The following is a 21,898-nucleotide window of genomic DNA, read 5'->3' as shown; positions in this document are numbered from 1 at the left end:
AGATCTATTCTACTTACATATTTTGCTTTGTCAAGAGATCAAGAAGATCATATTCTTTTGTCACAAAATTTCCTCTTCCTGTTTTCATTGTGCAATGGAGAGCCATTTTTGTGCTTTACAAACAAAAACCCAGATTTGTTTACTCTCTAATTTTCATACTCATTTTCAAAGAACTTCTGCATGTGCTGATTAATATTTATTTCTGTTCTATTTTGCTTTGTTCATCAACCTTCTATAGATGAAGCAAAAAAGATAGTTTTTTATTCACATAAATCAACCAATTACATATATTACAAAAAGAAAAACAAATAAAACCAACTGAATTCCTGTACTAATTTGTACACAATTTACACCTAAAAAAACAATTTGGGGCACTGCGAGAGAATGAGTTCGATCTACAGTGGCATCTACCTAGGATCTAATATCCTATGAGTTCTCTTTGTATAATGACGCATATTATCCCGTAAGATTAGTCGAGGTATGCATAAGCTGACTCAGAAACTTAAAATAAGAACAAAAGAGCAAGGAAAAATGTGAAGTAATTAGTTATATTACCAACCCCAAAAGTTGCCAGATTCAAATGCTTCTGAAAGGTTGGGCTTGGATTGAGGAGAAGGGTCAGAAATGGCAGTGGGAATTGGGAGAATTTTGAGTTTGGCAAAGGCAGCTGAAAGTGGTTGGAGCAGAGTCCAGGCGGATGAAGCTGGCGGCGGTGGGTGGCCGGAGATGGGCAGAGAAGAATGGTGGTGAGAGAGAATGAGCATTGCTGCAGTGGGAGCCATTGATTGTGAAATAATTTGGTTTGAAACTGGGGAACTTTGCTTTGTTTTTGTAGGTGAAATGAAAACAAGCAAATTGGGAGTTTCCTGTGGGCTGCAGCTGCTGCCTTTGGTTTTGTGTTTGCATTTTTCAGGGCGTTTCCTTCAAAACAAGCCAATTCCAATTGGAGAAACTTTCCACTTTCAACGTGGTTTTTCACATGCTTTATACTTATCCATTTGAGATTTTTTTTTATAATAAATATATCTGAGTATCTAGACAAATTTACCTACAACTCGACTAATATCATTTTGGTGGCAAAAAACAATTCGTAAAATTAAAATCGTAGATAGGTAGTCACCATGAATTAATTATAATATTTTGTTAAAATATTCACCCGCTTCATATTTACTGGAACATTTGTTTGTATACATATATTAAAAGGAAATGAGATTTTTCATTGATACAAGGACTTGTTTGGATCGAGTAAAAAAAAAATGTTTTCAAGTCATTTTTATTTAAACTCTTTTGATAAAAATTTATTAAAATAACTAGAAAAATATTTTAAAAGTTATTTTGAATTATCACCAAACACTTCAATTTTTTTAAAAAATGATTTATTTTCGAAATTAAACATTTAGAAAGTTAAACTAAAAACACTATAAGTATGTTGGAAAAAAAAAGGACAAATACAACCATTAGATCCAAATACAACCAATTAAGATCTAATATATATATATATTATATTGAGGTCCAAATTTTATCCAAATAAATCTCAAGTGATTGCATTTTTATTTTTAAATTTTGGAAAAAATAAATTTTGGGAAAAAATTAGATAAGATATGAAAATTGTATAAAATGTGGATATTAATCTCGGATAGATCAACATCAAAATTCTATAGATTTCTCATATCTTGCTTAATTTTTTTAAAAAAACTGATCTTCCTCAAATTTTAAAAATCGCAAGTCAATCACTTGAAAACCATTTGGAGAATTTGGAAATTCATATAATTGTGAAAACAAAAATTAAACTAAAGATTTAAAAAATTACGTAAATATTCAATATAATATTTGATAAAAATAATTGAATTTGCAGAAAATTTGAAAATACATACAGTTTGAGAAGATTATATGACATTTGAAAAAATAGCAAAATCTCAATGTGGAATATACCCACGATGTACCGAGAATGTCAAAACAATCAATAAGTTAGAAAATATTAATTTTTTAACTAAATCTTAGTGATCGATCTCGTTCGAGATGGATCGAGAAAAACTAGTTTAGTTTTCAAAATGTGTACTAGTTTTGATAAATGAAAACTTAAATGTTATATCTTACCATTTTCCTAGAATACCAAGTGATTAAGTTTAGGTTTATTGAAATTCGTTGAAAATAGCCAAAATGATAGCTCAACTGAAACTTTATTATCAATCTCTTCAATGTTAGAGATTTTTCTCATCCACATTACATATATATATATATATATATACCTCATTAAACCCAATAAAAAAACAGTACATGTAATCCAAATAAAATTTAATGTTTATTTGACTTCATTTTACACTGATATAATACATATCAAATGGTCGACAAATTTCTTATGCCTTCGAGTATGTAGGAAGCTTTATTCTAAAGAAAGAGATGAATAAATTTACACTCTCCAACAATACAAACTAAACAGTTGGTAAATGTAGAACTATAACATCAAACACCATAAAAATTAAAATTAAAAGAACTTAGTTACAGAACATCTACATCCTACACAGATGAATTTGAATTAATCAGGAGATAAATTATCTCTTTTTAATATACATAGGAAAAGCAATGTATGTGAATCGGCCTTGGTTTTTCTAATAACCAAAGCTTTACTTATTCACATAATTGCTAATACATATGCATCCTGTTCCTAACCAAACTAAAGAACGTAGTTACATAAAGAACAGCAATGAGAAAGCCATGTAAACCCCAGCAGTCCACAAGCATGGAATGAGATAACAGAAATAAAAACCACTTACGGTTCAGAAGAAGATTCGGCTATCTTAATTAACCGTCCTTCCAGTAATGGTGTTGTGCTTGACTGGTTGGTTGTGGATTCTTCGAGATGATCGTTGTTTTCGTCCAATGAGTTTACAGTGGGTAGGCATACACCTGCCAGAACATCCAAGTTGGAGTTGGAATCTTTCTCAGGTTCATATGAGAAACTTAATATCAAGAACTACGTGAGATGCCCGTGTATTCTCTTTTCTTTTTTTTTTCCCCTTCAATGACGTGTGGTTTTCCTCCTCAAAAAAGAAAAACATTACATGAAATGAAACCATCTTTTATGGGTGAGGGGGGAGGCCACATCAAAAGTGCTACAAACCAATCTCCGGTTTTAGAGTTGGGGCTAGTTGGAATGATTTCCCAAGTGCTTAAAAAAAACCCTAAAAACTTTAGAATGTCATTCCAAACCACTCTTAGTTTTATCCTAAAGATGCTTACAATTGTGGGGTCAATCCAAACAGCTTAAATCTATGAAGCACAGACACAGATACGGCTACACGATACAGTTACGATCGAATACGACAATTCGTCAATTTCTAAAAAACTAAGATACTGATACGTCTAAGAATGCGTCATTTTTTATATTTTTTTTTAATATATATATATCTAAAAAAACTAGGATACTAATACGTTGAAGATACATTTTCTTTTTCTTTAAAAAAATCCAAGATATTGATAAATTTAGCATACAAGTTAATAACAATAGCACAAAATAGAATATAAATACTGAAATACAATACAATACCAAAAAAAAAAAATCTAAAATGTTAAAGTACAATAGTTAATAAAATGCAATAGAAAGATGACTCATATTGCAAAGAAGAAGAAGAAGAAGAAAAAGATTAGAGGGAGAATTATGAAGATAAACGAAGAATTTCTTCATTAAATTGTTGAAGCTATCTAAATGGTTTATATTTTGGTTTGTGGGAACTCAAATGTAAAAATGGAGATTAGATGATTCTAGTCTAGGGTTTGGTTCGTTATTTATTTTTTTTCCTTTTAGTTTTGGACTGAGTAGTAAGCTTTTTAAATAGATTGTCTAGTTTTAGATTGGAAAAGATTGAATGAGTTGCTTGTCTTTTTTCTTTTAAAAAAAAACATGCGTAGAAATAGATACCTCAAATCACGTGTCAGATACGTATCTGGAAAGTATCGATATCTGATACTGATCATTTGCCTCACATGAAGTATCTAGTGCTTCATAAATTAATAAAGTAACTAAAAAGCTTACCTGCAAACCATATTAGAGCGGTTGGAAACAAAATAGCTGTAAGAATAAGAGAAGACGCCCTCCAATTGTTAATATGGTCCTGCACAATCATAAGAAAGCCATTTGAGACTTCAAGATAATAGAACTTAAAAAAATTCACTATTAAAAAATGCAAGATCATGGATCCTAATCTTTCTACTTAACTCTTTATTCTTTACTAAGAGTTTTGGATAACATTTTAAAATAATGCCTTCTTTGTTTATTTATTTTTAAATTGCTTTCAAGTGGAACATTTACTCTTTAAGTACTTCGAGAAATTAAAAATTTTGTAAAAATTTTAATGAACTAAAACCACTTTTTACTGGTACGAAGATCATGTCAAACCTACTCTTTGAGTTCCTATTTAAGTAGTCGCACAAGTTCGATAAAATGATCAAGGATTTCTTTTGGGAGGGTCACAAGATTGACGATGGAGCCATCGGGTTAGATAGATGATTGTTGGCATTCCAACCCTTATTCCCAAGTGGATCTGGAGGTTTCCAAACGATTTAGAGGCAATTTGGCATAAATAACTTTCTTTTTTAAAATGAGAACACCATATATCATTTTATTGACAAAATGAAATTACAAAAGAGGGCAAATAATGCCAAAAAAAATTACCAAAAAACACTTCGATTGAAAAATATGAGAAGTGAGTTTGTATAATATAAAAAGAGGGTACAAGTTATACCAAGAGAGTGCAATAAACAAGTTCTTCAAAGATTTGAAGATTGCGCTCAAGCCAAATAAGCTGAATGAAAGCTTCCATGAAACAATTCCATAAAACTTCCTTTCCGTACAAAGAGGATGACCGATGAGGACAACTTCGAGGAGAGAGTTCACATTTCCCGAGAAAGGAAGGTGCCATTTGAAAGCAATGAAGATAGAAGTCCAAAATAAAACTGCCAATGGGCTGGTGGTGAAGAGATCGAACACGGTTTCATTATTCTTTTGGGAAAGAACACAACAATTCAATGATGTCACAATCCATGAAGCCCTTTTTTTTTTCCAATTTTTTTATTTTGTAAGATATCCACAGTGAAAATGCATCCATGGCTGAGCTCTCAAATGAAAATTTTAATTTCTTTAGGACAGGACCTTCCAAAAGCTGAGAGTATAAGGCAGAAAATTGGCGAACCAATGCAGTAATCTTTTGTGAGAGGGATATTGGCAAAAATAACTGTGAGCCATGGCAAGGATTTCTTTGGTTTTTCACTAGTGCATCCAGCTATAATACCACTTAAAGGGGGAAGGGGGACTATTGAGTGGGCTGGCAATGGACTAAGGGCTGAGAGTAGTTGGGACATCACTCCTCCAAGGGAAAGAGAGATCTTCGATAATGCTGTGGTATCTTTACTATTTTTCGGGAAGAATGATTGGAATGAAATAGGAGTTTCCAGGATGTTGACGCTTCCTAGAACTGCACGTACAACTTGATTATTCTTGTTGTCTCCTATTGAGTTTCACTATCAAACCTTTTGATAACTATCCCATCTGGTAAGTTGCCAACTGAAGATTATTTTTGTAACCTCTTGACCTTGTAAGGGCAGTTTGTGTATAATTTCATTCGTCAATCATAAAACGAATTCCAAAAGGAAGAAAAAACAAAGATTCAATTGTTGAAAGGAAATTAGGGTTTATTACTAATTTTTACTTTTCATTATTTTTTTTTTTTTGGGTATTTTCCATTTATGTATCTTCCTTTAGTTGTTTCTTGATGTCTATTTATTCAACTTGTAAAAGGTTATAGACTCTAAATTATTCAATAATATATAAGATTAACATGGTATCAAAGTATTAGGGTTTTATCTCATTGAACTCTAGTTGCCACCATTATGTCCAATCTCTGCCTCCATCAATTGGTTGTCAACGGAGGTAGATCCACACACAGTTAGATCTCGCGTCTTATTCATTTCGTTCACGTCGGTTTCAGATTGTAGGTATCTGTTTACATGGGTATCATCTTTATTTCATTCACGCAAGCCATAGATCTCACACCATATTCACACGTTTGTCTGATCCTCTGATTTGTCCAGACTTCGATTTGCCCAGTCGCGCACCCTCAATCAGAATAGTCTGATCGCATCTTCCCTTGCTCCATCGCCTGCCGCGCACACTCCGATCCACCGCCTGTTCGACCAGCCCAGATTTGTTGCACGTCCACTCAGCTCCGATCATTCATATTGCCAACGGCATTGTGGGTTTCTCCAATTCACACTACCCAGATGTCCAGACCCATTCCAGCCTCCACCGACTGCTCGTTGGTTTAGATCCAATTTGTAGGTTTCAATCTGTGTTTCTATGGGTTTCATGAGATAAGTCTGGTTTGGTTGGACCGGTTCAGTTCAATCAGACACCCCAATTGATTTAGCTTGATTTAGTCTGACTAGTTTAGTGCATTTCAGTTTGATTTGGTCCGACTTGAGTTAATTCAATTTTGATTAGTTTGGTTTGATTTAAGGCTCAATTTGGTTTATTTGCAATTATGGCAAATCTGCATTGCCCAAACTTTTGTGGGTTTTTGTTCCGTTTTCAAATCGGTCGTTCAAGGGTTTTGTTGTATATATGATGTAGTAGGATTAGCATAAGTTAGGGTATTATGGTCAAATCCTTAATTGATTAGGATTGGGATTAGTTTCCATGATTGATTAGAATTAGGATTAGCTTCCTTGGTCTATTAGGATTAGGATTAGTTTCTTTCACTAATTAGGATTAGGATTAGTTTCTTTGATTAATTACGACTACGATTAGTTTGCTTTCCAATTCTCTCTAAATGGAGAGATTGTTTTCTTGTATTAGCAACTCTCGATTCATAATAAAGACTTTGATTTTATTATTGGAGATTTCTCTTCTTTTATCTCCTAGGCTACATCAACTTGGTATCAGAGCAGCCGTCTGGGCCAACGTTGACTGTTGCCGATGGAAGACCAAGAAACTCTTGGCGACACCGTTCACAAGAGGGAGCTTTGTGAGTTGTGCTTGTTGTTGAACAATCCACATCTATATAGGGGGAACCCTTTAAATTTTAGAAAAGAAAGAAGAAACCGAGATTTTTTTTGCAAGATTTTGCAAGAATGGACTATTACCGATCAAGGAAGACGGCAAAGAAAAAATATAGCAGTTGGTATAGACAAGAAAGTCTCCTAAAAGCAGTGTTGGAATTTTGATTCAAATGATTCAAAAGAAGAATTCCAACATAATAATTTCGCCCGTGCTCGATTTTCTCAAAGAACATATCATTATCCACATTTGAAATTTGATTATAATGATTCTAGTGATTTCGATGAAGATTCTAATGCAGATTGGAACGGAATAACAAGACGACATTGTCAACAAAGAGCCTAACGATTCGATCAAACCGGTTTCTCAAGAAATCGACATAAGAATTGAGAGTTAGATGATTCAGAAAATGATTCTGAGTGTGAAAGAAATTATTATCACCAACATCAAAAAACACCCATGAATCATTCTAACACAAATTTGGAGGTCGAAGCATTTTCAAGAAAACAGAAATATTCAAATAAAAACATCTATCAAGAGGACGAAAGAGAATGAATGAGATTCGGGTTTCTTTGGGAAAAAATTCAAGAAAGACATAATTATAATATTCAAGATTTTTCGAGAACCATCAAGAACCACATTTAGTCACTCAAGAAGATCAAATCCAAATGGGTTGTGAAATTATGCAAAAAATGAACGAAATAGAAGAAAAGAAAAAATCAATTGAAGAAGAGTTGAATAAGAAAGGTATAAAGATCGAAGAGGAGCTTATGTTGGAAGAAGAAAAAATTGATGGGACGAACATGGAGGTTGCTCAACTCGAACCAGATGATGAGGAACTATTGACCGATGAAATCAACGATGGAGGTGTTGAAGAAGATGAAGCCACTACAAAGAATGTGTCCATTTGGTTAGATCAATTAACTGAGCCACAAACAACCACAATTACCTCCACCGCAAGAGAATAGAGCAAAAATTAGCCTTGACCACCGAGAAAGACAAGGGAATCGACAACACCTATCGTATGTAAAAAATGTCCAAGATTTACCAAGAATCATTCAAGAACAACCAAGATCAAGGTTATATCAAAGGAAATACTGGGAGGATGTGAATTCTTAAGTGTGGAAGAAAAAGATACTCATGGGCAACCTAATTCAAAGAAACTTGAAAATTCTTTTCCTCCATTCCTTGAGGAGTCTACATATATTTTAACAACAAAGGATTTTTTGAATAACTTAATTCTTGGGTTCATTGATGATAGTATTGATGGAAATAATTTTCCCTTTCAAGAATCAAATATTCAATATATTGGCGTGGCTCGTGAAAATTGGTTGTTATTGGTGCTCGATGTTCAAAGATGTGTCCGTTCGAGTGGCTTACTTTTTTATTCTTATCTTCATTTTCGTTTTAAAACTCGAGGACAAGTTTTTTTTCGAAGGGATAGAATGATGTAGTAAGATTAGGATAAGTTAGGGTATTGTGGTCAAATCCTAAATTGATTAGGATTGGAATTAGTTTCCATGATTGGTTAGAATTAGGATTAGCTTCCTGGGTTTATTAGGATTAAGATTAGTGTCTTTGACTAATTAGGATTAGGATTAGCTTCTTCGATTAATTAGGATTAGGATTAGTTTGCTTTCCAATTCTCTATAAACAGAGAGATTGTCTTCTTGTATCGGCAACTTTTGATTCATAATAAAGACTTTGATTTTATTATTGGAGAATCTCTTCTTTTATCTCCTAGGCTACATCAAGATCTCTCTATTAGGATCCAAAAGTTCTTCGTAGGTTTTGTTATCGATCTCTCTATGAGGATCTTTGTTTCCAACCCAGAAGTTTGTTTTCGTTCTTCGCGGGTTTCTATTTCCAGCCTACTTCGTGTTTTCGTTCTTAGTGGGTTTCTGTTTCCATCCCAAATTTACTGATTTGTTTCGAAAGTTATCTTCACAAACTCAAGTTGTTCGCTTTGAGTTTGAGGGAGGGTGTTAAAAAGAAATTAGGGTTTTATCACTAATTATTATTTTCCTTTTTGGTAGTTTTCATTTATGTATTTTCCTTTAGTGGTTTCTTGATGTCTATTTATTCACCTTGTAAAAGCTCGATTATAGACCCTGAATTATTCGATAATATACAAAATTAACATCAGTGACTATGGATAAATATTCATATGTGCCATACATGCATGCCCACACGCACAGAAAGGAAAAGAAAAAAAGGAAAAAGGAAAAGGAAAGAAAGAACAAACGAACGAACATTCAGCCCTTAATGACTTAGTCCATTGCCAGCACAAAATCAGTGGCTTCCATGTGATAACGTCTGTCAAGAAAAAAGTCAACCTGCTAACTAAGAGGACTGGAAACTCTCTAGAACCTTCACACATCTCTACACTTGTCCAAGCTTACCAGACTTCCCTACATTTCTCTACAATTTACTGGGTGTATCTTCGTCATCTCTAGTGACATGCTAGGCTAGTAGGCTTCCCTTAGTGTTAAACTTGCCAAGAATTTTCTACAATTATCACGGTGCATCTTCGTTATCTTTAGTAGTAAACTAGGTTTCCCATAGGATTAAACTTGCCTATGCACTCGTCTTCCATGATATTCTTTATACATATCTCACAAGCATGAAGAGAAAGATCTAGAAGGAGATCTCAACAACTGGATGGAGATGGGAGTCCTACAGAAATGTGAGACCTCCCTCCCAAAATGGCAAAATCATAACCCACACACACAAAAACACGAAAATCAAGAACCTAGGAACTCAAGTAGCCACAAACGGATCTTCCCAAAGCCAACCTGACTCATAAGAACTTTATCAAGCAGGAAAAAAAATCTTTGCCTCCAACACTTTCTCTTGCTAATTGATCTAACCTTGTTGACCTGAGTACTCTTTCACACGTCCCCTCAAGGCTGAACTTAAGAACTTTTTGCCCCAAGACACTGAAGTTCACCTCGTCACACTAATAACAGCTGCTTAAGGTGAAATATCTTTTCTAAAGTGACTGGGAGAAAAATTAACAGGAACAGACACCTTGTTGTTTTGTAAAAATTGTCATAACCTGAAGTCCAACTGAAACAAGTATACAGCTTAAGCGTCCTTATTACTGAGCAGTACAAGAAGCTGAAAGAAGATTCAAAGTGGAGGAAAAATGAAAACCTGAACAACTCCAACAAGAGGTGAGGATGGCACATCTCCAAAAACGTGGATTGCAACAGTAGACATGGCCATAGATAATGGCCTCAGATTTGGTTTAACGGCCTCCAGATTAATATAATTTACAGGACCCTGAAAAGCATAAAAACTCATGACAACTCCAAATACTGAGGTTAAAAAGCGTAAAAATACATGTAACAAATAAGTCATATACTCAACCATAAGATTAAAGACATGATCGAAAAAGGAACTTCCATTCATCCCTGAACTAGAAAATAAACGAAGGTAAAGAGAAACAGAATATGGTGGCTCAGCAGGAAGAGAATTGTCATGTCCTCCAGTCCTCCTTTTCAATACATTTCACATTTCTCATATCTCATGATCAAATATCCTAAGTAAATACGCAAGAGAGTTTGCTTACATGGCATTTGCTTCTAAATTCTTTTCTATTGATAATCTCTTTATTATAAATTCTAATTGGAGGGGTTTTTTTTATGAGTTTTATGTCAGTAGGTGTTGTGGGTGTAAACATTTGGGTACAGTTAGAAATTTGAATTATGAGTTGTTTTCTTTATATTCATAGTTTATTTCGAGATTTTGTGAGTTTCATTCCTTTTTTCAACATGAATCAAACTTTTCACTGCATCAACGAAAAATGTGTTTCCTTCTCAAAAAGAGTTGGCTTAAAGGACAACTACTATATTTGGGGATTTAGAAGTTAAAGGTCTTTTACTACAAAGCAAGTATTGTACTCTTGGATTCCATTATCAATTTGAATCCCATAGAAGCCTCCTTAGCAACAAAAGATATTAGATGCTGTTTCAGTACGTTATTGCAGAATTGTATGAAAAGGCGCAAGTGCAGAACAAGGATGATGAGATATCAACCTATAAAAACTGGGGAAGAGAAAGATCCATTACCTGAATAGCAAAAATAAATAGTTCACCAATTGAAAACAGGGCTAGGTAGACATAAACACTCTTAAAACAGAAGGCACTGAAGCAAAGTATTGCACCGATAAAGGTTGTTGCAGAGAGAAGCTGCAGCACAATTTGAGTGAGATCATTATATTATAAAGATTGGCATTCATGTTTATAGAATAAAGTGCAAAAGATATTCATAAATTGATGGCAGGTTCATTAGAGAAAATATCAGGAATCTCCAGAGAATTCTCGACTTGGTGAATCGACAGTGTTAGTAGACAGTCGACACCATTACTAGCATGCCCCACTAAGAACCCTCGATATATATCTTCCTATATAGAACACAGTTGACAGTAATTAAAGGGGTGAATTATTAAACAAAAAGACAGCAAAAGAAATAGAAAATTTTTCCCATGCCACTGTAGTATAAACCATTGATCAGTCATCAGTTCATTCTAAAACCTTTTGGGATAGCAATGCAATAGTGGGAAAAGATGGTAATGCGATGTCAATTAAAAGATATGTTGATTCATAATCACAATTCACACAAAATCCAACCTTGAAACCATTTGAGATGGTGTTGCTCATAAAATCTAGGATATAGCCTCCTCCTAGTGAGCCCAATACTCCAGACACAACCGTTATTGCTCCAAAGATCAAGTCAGCATTGGTCTGCAAAAGATTCCAAATTATCTACACAAATCTGGCCATGCACATATAAGAAAATAGTTGATCAACTGTAAGAAAATCTCACCATATGATAGATGCTGTAACCAGCTTTAGGTCCCCAATATGAATATGCGCCTAGGACAAAAGTATATGCAATATAACCTAAAACAAAAGCTTAAAGCCCTCAGAAAACAGGGGGAAAATGAAGCACACACTCCAAACTATTACATCGGCAGTAAATAGGAATGGGTGGAGAGCAGATGAACAAGATACCTAAAACGTTAATAACATAAACCTTATTAACCAAAAGTTCTTTGATTTCTTTCACAAATTTTGAGAGCTGATTCCTCGCATTAGTAGCTAAACTGTTACAAATTAAGAACAAATGAAATCAGTATATAGCTTAACACTTGCAAAGTGGATGTCCTACAGCAACGTGACACGCTACTGCTAATATGAAGAGATTATACAAGTAATTCATGTTATCCAACACATGTGAATGATCAGAAGCAAGTGAATTCTATTTAGAAGATATAGCCTACGATAATCATACAACAGACAAGTGGTTATTGATCACCGTGTAGGAATTTGGACCTCTCATCTCTTATATATATTTGGACCCATCATTGAATGCTTTTGCTTACATCAAATTCTAAGAGAGTCAAGAAGTTGGAGTACATTATATAGGTTGTACAATTGTGTCCCTAAGTTCTAAGAAGTTGGAGTAATTTTTATCATCATATATTTGATAAGGGAGTAAGCAATCATTGTAACAAATTCTTTAAAAGAGATAACGATGTAGTTTAAAAGAAAAAGATAAAACTTTAGAATAATAAGCTATAACCTTCGAAAGCATTTTGAGAAAATGATTGTTGTGGGCTATAGAAGCAAGGGACAACAATAGCTTAGATAGCATACAGCTCTGGGTAGGGAGGACTGACAACTAGTCTTACCCCCTATAGTATATTAAATGAATTTATGTGAATAACATTCTTGCATAGGGATATGGCAAGGAGCCAATCACTAACAAAAGTACATGAAAAGTAAACTAGCTTGCACAATGAGATACATAAGATGAAAGCATGATAGAAGGGGTCAACTTGGACATGCAGCCACGGATAACACGCCCTGGACAAGCATGACCATGACACCTCACACTACAAAATGGAAGATTAAACTTATGATAAGAAATTGTTGGAAGAATATTGCAAAAAATTGCATTCAATTGGAAACTAAAGCTTCCCGGCTCCCACTCAATCAAAATGAAATTTACATTAAATGAATGTTGCGTGAATTGGTATTTATAACTCCACATCTCTTCATCTTTACTTTCCTCGTGGAATTTGTATCTCTTGTGCCTTAGTCTTCTTTTATTTCATCAATAAAAGGTTTCATTTCTTATCAAAATAAATTAAACGTATTGCAGAGGAAGAGATGAGAGATCTATGAAATTCAATACGAAATTGTCCTTTACTCAATATGCAGTTACTTAGAGAAGAAGGGGCATTGACTTTGGTCAAATATCTCAATTAAAGAAAATGAAAGGAAAAAAATACCAGATGCCAAACTCTAGCAGTCCTCCTTACCTGGAAGATTTTCCCGAGCTATCTTCAGCAATGGAGAATGCACCACCGTTGCCATATGAAGCTTCCATATCTGAGTTCATAGATGTGTAAGCTAAATAGAGAGGCAGGAAAAGAAATATTTTCAATTTTACCGATGAATACGTGATAGTGATATTCTCACCTAATTAGACCAAAAATCAAAAGTTAAGCCGATAAATAATCAAATAGCATCAATCAGTGTTTTCAAATGCCCAAGGCACACTTAGGTGCAATGACCCTCCAAAGCCTAGGTGCATGGTGCACAAAAAGGCACGGACTTTTTTTTGTAAGGTGCACTATATATAAAAATAATACATTAAAAAGAGAAATCATAGTTTAAGTGAAAATATGGAGGGAAAAAATAATAAAAAGAGAACCCCAAATACAAGAAATTTTGCATTTAGGCTAGTAAACTTGATTGTTTTAGTTAATAAAGGAAAACCCTTACTTATTACAATTTTTTTAAAAATAATAAAAAATCCACGAGGCCCAGGGCTTTGAACCTTGGGGCTTCATAAAAGGCGGCGCGCGTCTTATTTTATGAGCCTCGTCGTTCCAAGACCCGGTGCCAGACTTGCCCCTTGAGGCTAGGTGCATGCCTAAAACGCTAGCATCAACAATCAAGTGGTGGTTTCTATAGTACATATGCGCCTAATATGAAGCACCAAGTATAGCCTGATAACAAAATCCTCTGAGAAAACAATTTTTTAATAACCAAGCTTGGTGGTCGTGGTTTAATAAACAAATTTTAGTCTCTCTTAGTTTCCAATTAGAAATCTTTTGTAATCACCTTTAGGTGCTTATTTCATTGATACAATGAAATGTTTCTTACCTAAAAACTAATCAAGCTTTCATCGAGAAAAAATGAAAAAATACAAGGACATAAAAAAAAAAGCCCATAAGAAAAGGGAGACAACCTACAAGAAGGACCTCCAATCAAGTAAGATAACACGAGGAGGGGGAAAAAATAAAAAATAAAAAAATCGTACCCAAAGCCCCAAGAAAACACGTAATCTAGCTACAGACCAAATATCAAAAAAATTAAGTTCCTTCCCTATAAAGATTCTATCATTTCTCTCACCCCAAAAACCTCCGACAAAATTGCACACACCCTCACTTGCCATAAAAACTTTCCTTGCTCAATAAAAGGAGAGTTTCATTGAGAAAGGAACTCCTCGATAATCTCTTTGCAACAGCTTTGTTAAGCCAAATCACGACCAAGCTCATCAAAGAAGCAAGTCCACACAGCATATACAAAGTTGCAACTCCAAAGGATATCATCAGGGTCCTCAACAGCCCTTTTACAAAAAACACAACGCTGCCGGCCCATCAAATTAGGCATTTTCCTTGAAACCCTTTCCAAGATATTCCCCCTAGCCCCTACCATGGAGAAGCTGCCATACAACAAAATTCACCTTCTTGGGAATTTTCATCTTCCACATCAAGGCATTAACCAACTCTCTCAATAAAGAAGGGTTGACAAGACAAAGAAAGAAAAATGGCAAGAGAAAACCTCCGAGGGCTAAGACACCAAATCGAACCTCCCTTCTCCCAATGCAACAATGAAACTCCCCTAACAAAGAGATAAGGCCAACAATATCTCCCATTTCTCTAATAGATAACAAAACGACATAAGCCCAAAGTAGGGGCATAAGCCAAAACAACATCCACCTGGTATAAGTGCAAAAAAAAAACGGAACGAATAGGACTATCACCCAACAAAATCCTCTCAAAAAGCATTCAAAAACTGAAGATATGTAAAAACAATACTCAAAACTTTATATCTGGAAATAATTATAATGCTTCAAGAGATTACAAAGGTTTTCAAGATTTAAGGTGGGAAACGGGATAAAGGCTCAACTTTTGGGAAGATGTTTGGGCTGGGGACCAATTGCTAAAATGTTTGCTTCCGAGAATTCTAACCTTTCAATATCCAGATGGCAAAAGGCAACTGACATCTCAAACTTATCTGGTAAGCATGATAAGAAGAGACAAGGAGTTCAATAAAGAGGACTAAAGGCAGATTATTGAATCCATTTGAGAACCAAAGAAGGTGGAAGCCATGCAACATTCGGGAATTCCCAATTATATCCTTTTTCCTACATGTTTTGGATGCAGGTTATCTCATCACCAAACTCGCAAAGCCAACTGGAATCATAAAACTCCAAAGAAGGTGAATGTCTTCTCACAGTTGCAACTCAAAGGTGGATTGACAGAGAAAAATGTTGCATAAAAGATTTTAAGAGAACAAAACGACGAAACTCAGGAACCATGTTTTCTTTTGCTGCAAGTTTAGCTCCTGTTGGTAACCATGTTTCTGTGATTTTCTGCTGCGGTGGGCTTTAAACAATAATATCAAGTCTTCATGACAACTATTATGTGGTTCACATGCAGGAAAACACCCAGTTGAATGTAAGCAAGAGTCAAGACTCTATTTTGAGAGTTCTGGTTAGAAAGGAATCACAGAATTGGGAGTTGTGTGACAGGCAAAGTACCTTGCTGCACCCTTGACAAACTGTTCCTTAATTATCCATTTTTTATAAAGTTCTTTGCAGAGGGGATATGCTTATAAGGGGTAAAACTTTTCTCTTTAATATTCTCTTATGTATCAACGATAGAATAGAGTCCTGAAACAGAGTACCTTGAACTTCCGAGGCAACCAAATCCACAGATGTCAGCTCTCCATAGGATCCAGAAGAAGAAAAACCTGTACTTAAAGATATTTAGAAACCATTAAGTTGCTTGAAGATGACAGTTCTAGGTGTACCTTTCAACTGCAAAGGCTTTATAACAAACCCCAGAACAGCAAATGGAAGCATCAATACAGCCTCTCCAATAAAAGCAATACGCCAATTATAAATACCTCCAACCTATATTTATTGAAGACTATTGCATGAGTGAATAATAAAAAACATGGATGCAAGCGTTATGAGAGTTATGAAAGAGAAACAGCTAAAGGAATGAATGTTTTGTATTTGTTCAATACATTCAAAAAATCTAAAAGAAAAATTATGTAAAAAGTCTTTTTAAAAAAGAAGAAGAAGAAGAAGAAACAAAAACAAAAACCAAAAGATAAAAAAGGGAAAATGATGAGCAAAGAATTTACCAATCCACCAAAGATATAGCCAACTGCATACCCACTAGGTATACACATGTAAAATATTCCAAGCCAAGCTGTTTTCTGGAAGGAAAAAAGAACCAAAAGCATAAAGAATTAACAAACAAAACTAGAAGGTAACTATGCCTGCAGAACATAAGAAGAAAATTGGGAAGCGTTGACTCCACAAGGAACAAATGTTGAGCAGAAACAAATCAATTTAACAAAGAGAGAAAGAGGAGAAAGTAAAATATCTAGCAATTAGAAGAAGCATTGACATATATCCCCTAGCATTTTTTTTATTTTACATTTTAGTCTTGACCTCCAAAATTAAAATATCACCAGTTTGATAAATATAATGCAACTGATGTCCCATTGAAAAGAGAGAGAGGGGGAAGAAAAAAAGGTATACTGTATACCCAACTCCTTTGTTATAAACTTTGAAAAAATCATAATCTTGTGCTAAAAGCATGATGTCAGTATACAAAAATTTAGAATTTGAATATCAAACAGCAATAACATAAATTGGGAAAGATTAACTGGCAAAAACCAGACAAGTACAATTCCCTATACAGAAAAGGAATGTAACCTGAGAAGCAGGTGCATTGTCATCGATGAATGGTGCAGCAAGACTTACAAATGATGCTTCACCAACACCTACCAACCTAAACCAAGCAATGGAGTGCAAGAGCCAAACTTAAATCAAAACAGCTCAAATCAAACAAAGTTCTTTACAATGGTAAACCCAATAAACCATAAGATAACCAATCTGCAAAAAAATAGAAAAGAAACGTGAAGGGAAGGAGGAAATGGAAAAGAATATTGCTCACATGCGGCATATTGTGATGGACCAGAAATTAAATGAAGCAGCACAACCAATAACAGCAAAAGTCCAAACTGATAATCCAACCCCAATGAGCCTAAATGGGTTAACGCTGCAAAAAGAAATTTTAAAAAAATGTAAAAAATAAGAAGAATCAGAAGAAAACACATGCATGCACTCAACATCCCCATTACCACAAAGAACTGAGATCAAGCTACAACATTTATCACATTCAGATGCTTCATTTCACTTTAACCACAGAAAACAATCTCCTATGGAAATTAGTTGGTGTTCTTCCTTTGTAGTGAGTCCACATGGGTGATGCGGAGAACTTGGACGGATCATATACTAGGCCCTGGTCTTTCTGGGATAATTTTTTTCTCAGTTCTGGATGTTTGTTTGGCTAGGAATAAGGATTGTTGTTGTACGCTGGAAGAGGTTATTTGGCATCAACCTTTTCATGTTAGGGATTGGATTTTATGACAGGCTAGTTGTCTCGCGGTCGTTTGAGGTCTTTGGATATGGAGGCATAATAGAACTATAAGGGGCTGTGAGAGAACTTGGAAGGGTAGGAGTGGCTGCTTGCTAGGCTTGATGGGATTTTTGTAATTTTCTACAAGGTTGTATTTATTTTGGATTGGAGGCCCTTTTTGTATTAAGTTGTTTGGCCTTTCTCAGTGGGCTACAATGGACTGTTTTTCTGTATGCTCTCTTATATTCTTTCATTTTCTCAATAAAATCTCATATAGAAAAATAATAAATAAATGGTTTTTTAACAATGTATTCTCAGTTTCCCATCAAAATGCTTGCAAAAATAATAATAATAATAAAAATAAACCCTTCAATTCTCTATTCATATGAAAAATGAAGCAACATATACAAATATTTGAAATTTCTTTTGATAAGTATATCTGAAATTATTAACAGTGTAGAATATTCACTTACCGTTCTGCTAGTGTTGCAAATATTGGACAAGCAACCAGAAGTCCAACCATGAAACTTGAAGAAAGAACCCCATCTTCAAAATTGGTCAAGCTAAACTCACCTCTATAAATAATTTGACCAAAAAGAAGTCAGGTAGAGAAATAGCTTACGCCAACAATCCTATTAACATAAGTTCATTTTATACAATAGAATTTAACATAAAATGCTGTCAAAACCAACCACCAATACAGCCTGCATAACATGAAACACTAAATAGATTTAATTAGTCAAATACTACTTACAAGTCACAAGTGTTTCACTAATTTGGGAAATGAATTGCATAGAATGAATAACATTGCACATGAGAATGATATATCGCAAGAAACTTTGTTTCCCACAAAAAAACAATTGCATATAAACCTTTTTTATAATTAAGTATGTGAATGAGTGTTTAAATTTTTTTAAGCCAAGAAGGGTAGATTCACGAATGATAATTCTTGCGATTTCATGACTTTTAAGAGTTCTTATCTGTTTTATATTTTAACTATTTTGAAGCAAAAAAACAATTGCCAATGCCATGGTGACCATCCAACCCCATTCATTTTGAAAGGCGTCAATATCTTACTGTATCCCAGTACCAGATGTGCATGTACCACTTGCTGTGCAACTCCCTTGACTTCCATTCACACCATTGCTAGCTATCGCTCCTCGATCCAAGTAATTTAACAAGTTAATTACACAAAAGACAGCAAGAAGCCTGCAGAGATCGAGAAAGAGGAGAAAATGCTCAAGTTATTAATTCACAGTAAATGACACTTATTTATCCAAACTTCTGGTAATTAAAACTACTTACAAGTTACAACCAGACAACAACTCAAAAAGCATGCACCCTAGTTAAAATTTAGTGAACTGATTACTTGTCATAAAAAGCTCTAAAATGTACTGAAAACTTGGAAATTTTGCAGCATAACGTAAATTTGACTTAGAAGTTCCAAATGCTATATTAATCCTCTGGTTTGTTCTGGTCTATGTTGCTTAGCCACTTCAACTTCAAAAAGGCATAAAGTACCATAATACTGACAATGGTACTTAATCACAATCCAAGACTTCCTAGAAGGTTGGTAATAAAACCATTCCGGATAATTTATAATGAATCCATCATTCATGTGACCAAAATGAAAAGTTCCATTACTTTCAGTTTCAGTTTCAACAACTATTACCCAAACCCACTATCTCCTATAAGCCCCTAATAAATGGTTAGCATTTCCAATTAACCGTAGTACTAAAAGTAAGAGTTAAAAACCAAGATACAATGCTCCAGTTAAAGAAATGAAATTAATATTTTTTGTACTGACTTGACCGTGCAATGTACATCCCTGAGTCAATGAATCAATATTTTTATGCCAAATCAAATTGTTCCTCCTGTAATTTTCTCATATGAATCTGAATGTTATTAAACAGAGCATGCCTAGAAGAATAGGACAGCTCCCAAAGAAGTTACAAAAAGGCACCACAATTGGGTAAGATCGACAAGAAGATAGAATGGACAAAGATGATTAGAGTATACCAATTCAACCCTAGAAATCTAGTTAAAGTCCATAAATTCCTTTATGCTCCTTTGCTTGTCTTTAAAAATTCTCTCCACTCATTCTTCCCACAAAAGCATATCGACGGCATTGCCCCACAAGACCTTAGCCCTGTCTTTGAACTAATGAACCACAACCCAATTGGAAAACAGCCTATTTGCAATCATTAGGAAGCACCATTGCAAACAAAAGATATCAAGTAATGAAAATCAAAACCAGAGGAATGGACTGACAGAGCAAACACGACAATATGCGACTTTACAATATGACTATTCCACCAATTAACTTCCAGGTGACTTGTATTTACTAGCAATGACCAGATATCTCGGAATTTCCAAAATTAATTTTCACATTGTTACCTCAGACACTATTCCCTTCAAAAATGAACAAGAGCGCCTCGATTATACGAATGATTTCTATTTCAAAACAGAGATAAGTGATCAACTATAGCATACAAAATATCCATTTCCCTCTTCCAAAATTTCAACTTATTGCTTCTTCTACAACGAACTAAATCAGGCACCAAATCATGAACATTCACGGACAAAATATCATAAGAAACTCCCTCGGATACGAGATGAAAAACGAATAAAACCACAAATCTCCGAGAAACATTCTTTTTTCCACGATTGAGCAAGCTTAATCCAAAAGTCAACATAAGTTTTGACTTGATCGATTACGAAGCTATTTTCTGGCCAACCAAACAAGAAATTGAATCTGAAAGCATGAAGAACGAATAGAAAAACACCTCTTGGGAGTGAACCAAGAAGGAGTCGGATCTGTAGCCGGAGGGCCCGCCGTGTCCGTTTCCGCCATGGGATAAATCCTTGTTGCTTGGCGAAGGAATTAGAATTTTAGATCATTCTTCGCGCTATAATCCTATTAATATCGCAAATATGTTTTCTCAAAAATAAAATAAAAACGGTGGTTTGAATAAATTGAATCTCGTTCTTTTTGGTTTCTAAATTTTTATAAAAAAATAATAATAAATAAATCTAAATTTTTAAAAAATCTATTCTAATTCTTATAATTTTAAAAAATGTTTATTTTAATTTATGATATTAAGATTTTGTTAACTCTCAAACTAAATAATGAGATTACTTATATTTTTAGATGACTAGACTGTCAAATAAGTCAATCACGCTAAATGTCACAATCGCTCTTTCGGGAGCTTCTCTTAGCGATTGTGCGGCACTTGTTCCCGTTCACGAACAAGTCAGCCAACTCGAATACGGACTGCCGATGGCACACCAAGTGCCTCTCGCAACCTCCACCCCCGTTTTAGGAAAAACAGTTTTAGAAAACGGGTTTGGAGAAAATGTTTTCGTAAGCAGTTTTTGTGAGTGTGAATAAAGAAAGAAAGATTGTAGTAGGCTAGAAAGCAATAAGCAACAACAACAGCTTTATAGAGTACTACTCCGGGTATGGGAAGTGATGATTAGTCTTATCCCCATATAGTGCATTATGAACAAAAAGCCAACTGGCACCCTTGCATATGCAAAAGGGCGAGTGAGTGGTCACTTACAATGAAAATGTAAAGAAAACAAGCTAACTAAGCTAATACAATACATGATATGAAAGTATGCTAGAAGGGGGTTGGATCTGGCATGCGGCCATGGGCAACAGACCCTGGACAAGCATGACCGTGACATTTTCCCCCCACTTAATTGGTTGACGTCCCCGTCAACCGACCTTGTTCAAAATATGCGATAGCTGGAGCTGCATTCTTCAAATCTTCGGCCCGCTCCCAACTGATCTCTTCGTCAGGGAGATCCTTCCATTTCACTAAGAACTCTGTCAGTTCTCTTTGTCGGGGAGATCCTTCTTTCTCAGTGGAATTCTTCATCGTGACCGATGGGCGCCTTAGCATATTTTGTTGTTCATCCTCGGGATCGGGATGATAGGGCTTCAGGATACTCACATGGATGACAGGATGAATTTTCATCCATGAGGGCAACTGAACCTTATACGAGGTTCTTTCGACCTTCTCAATTACCTTTATATTTCCTTACTAGTTGTTGGTCTCTCTGGCCTCGGAAACGAAACTATTCTGGTCGTAACTTGATCA

General features: G+C 34.8%; 1 protein-coding gene across 2 annotated transcripts; it reads right to left on the bottom strand.

Annotated features, from left to right (window-relative positions):
• Positions 1–2,360: 2,360 nt before the first annotated feature.
• Positions 2,361–20,735, bottom strand: LOC120090483 (probable sphingolipid transporter spinster homolog 2). 2 transcript variants are annotated; one of them, XM_039048187.1, is made up of 16 exons: positions 20,579–20,735; positions 18,870–19,001; positions 18,266–18,367; positions 17,328–17,432; positions 17,087–17,162; positions 16,507–16,581; positions 16,168–16,270; positions 16,042–16,107; positions 13,383–13,452; positions 12,070–12,161; positions 11,882–11,958; positions 11,686–11,799; positions 11,125–11,244; positions 10,208–10,336; positions 4,034–4,112; positions 2,361–2,907 (listed from the first exon to the last, which is right to left on the bottom strand). In XM_039048187.1, exons 1-16 carry the CDS (start codon positions 20,644–20,646, stop codon positions 2,771–2,773), a joined length of 1,545 nt encoding a protein of 514 aa, XP_038904115.1. In that variant the 5' UTR covers positions 20,647–20,735; the 3' UTR covers positions 2,361–2,770. The 2 variants fall into 2 exon arrangements, with proteins under 2 accessions (XP_038904115.1, XP_038904116.1); XM_039048188.1 differs by lacking the exon at positions 20,579–20,735 and having other exon boundaries at positions 18,883–18,994.
• Positions 20,736–21,898: the final 1,163 nt, after the last annotated feature.

The sequence above is a fragment of the Benincasa hispida genome, chromosome 11 (genome assembly GCF_009727055.1).
Source record: "Benincasa hispida cultivar B227 chromosome 11, ASM972705v1, whole genome shotgun sequence".
In the NCBI taxonomy this organism is placed as follows: Eukaryota; Viridiplantae; Streptophyta; class Magnoliopsida; order Cucurbitales; family Cucurbitaceae; genus Benincasa; species Benincasa hispida.
The sequence above is the reverse complement of the archived record's forward strand: the minus strand, read 5'-3'. Positions and strand labels throughout refer to the sequence as shown.

Coding starts and splice junctions, on each gene's coding strand:
- LOC120090483 (XM_039048187.1), bottom strand. CDS start 20,646: ATGGCGGAAACGGACACGGCGGGCCCTCCGGCTACAGATCCGACTCCT. Junction 10,337..11,124: donor TATTTATTTTTGCTATTCAG/GTAATGGATCTT, acceptor TATGCTTTTCAG/GGTCCTGTAAATTATATTAA. Junction 4,113..10,207: donor CTCTTGTTGGAGTTGTTCAG/GTTTTCATTTTT, acceptor ATGATTGTGCAG/GACCATATTAACAATTGGAG.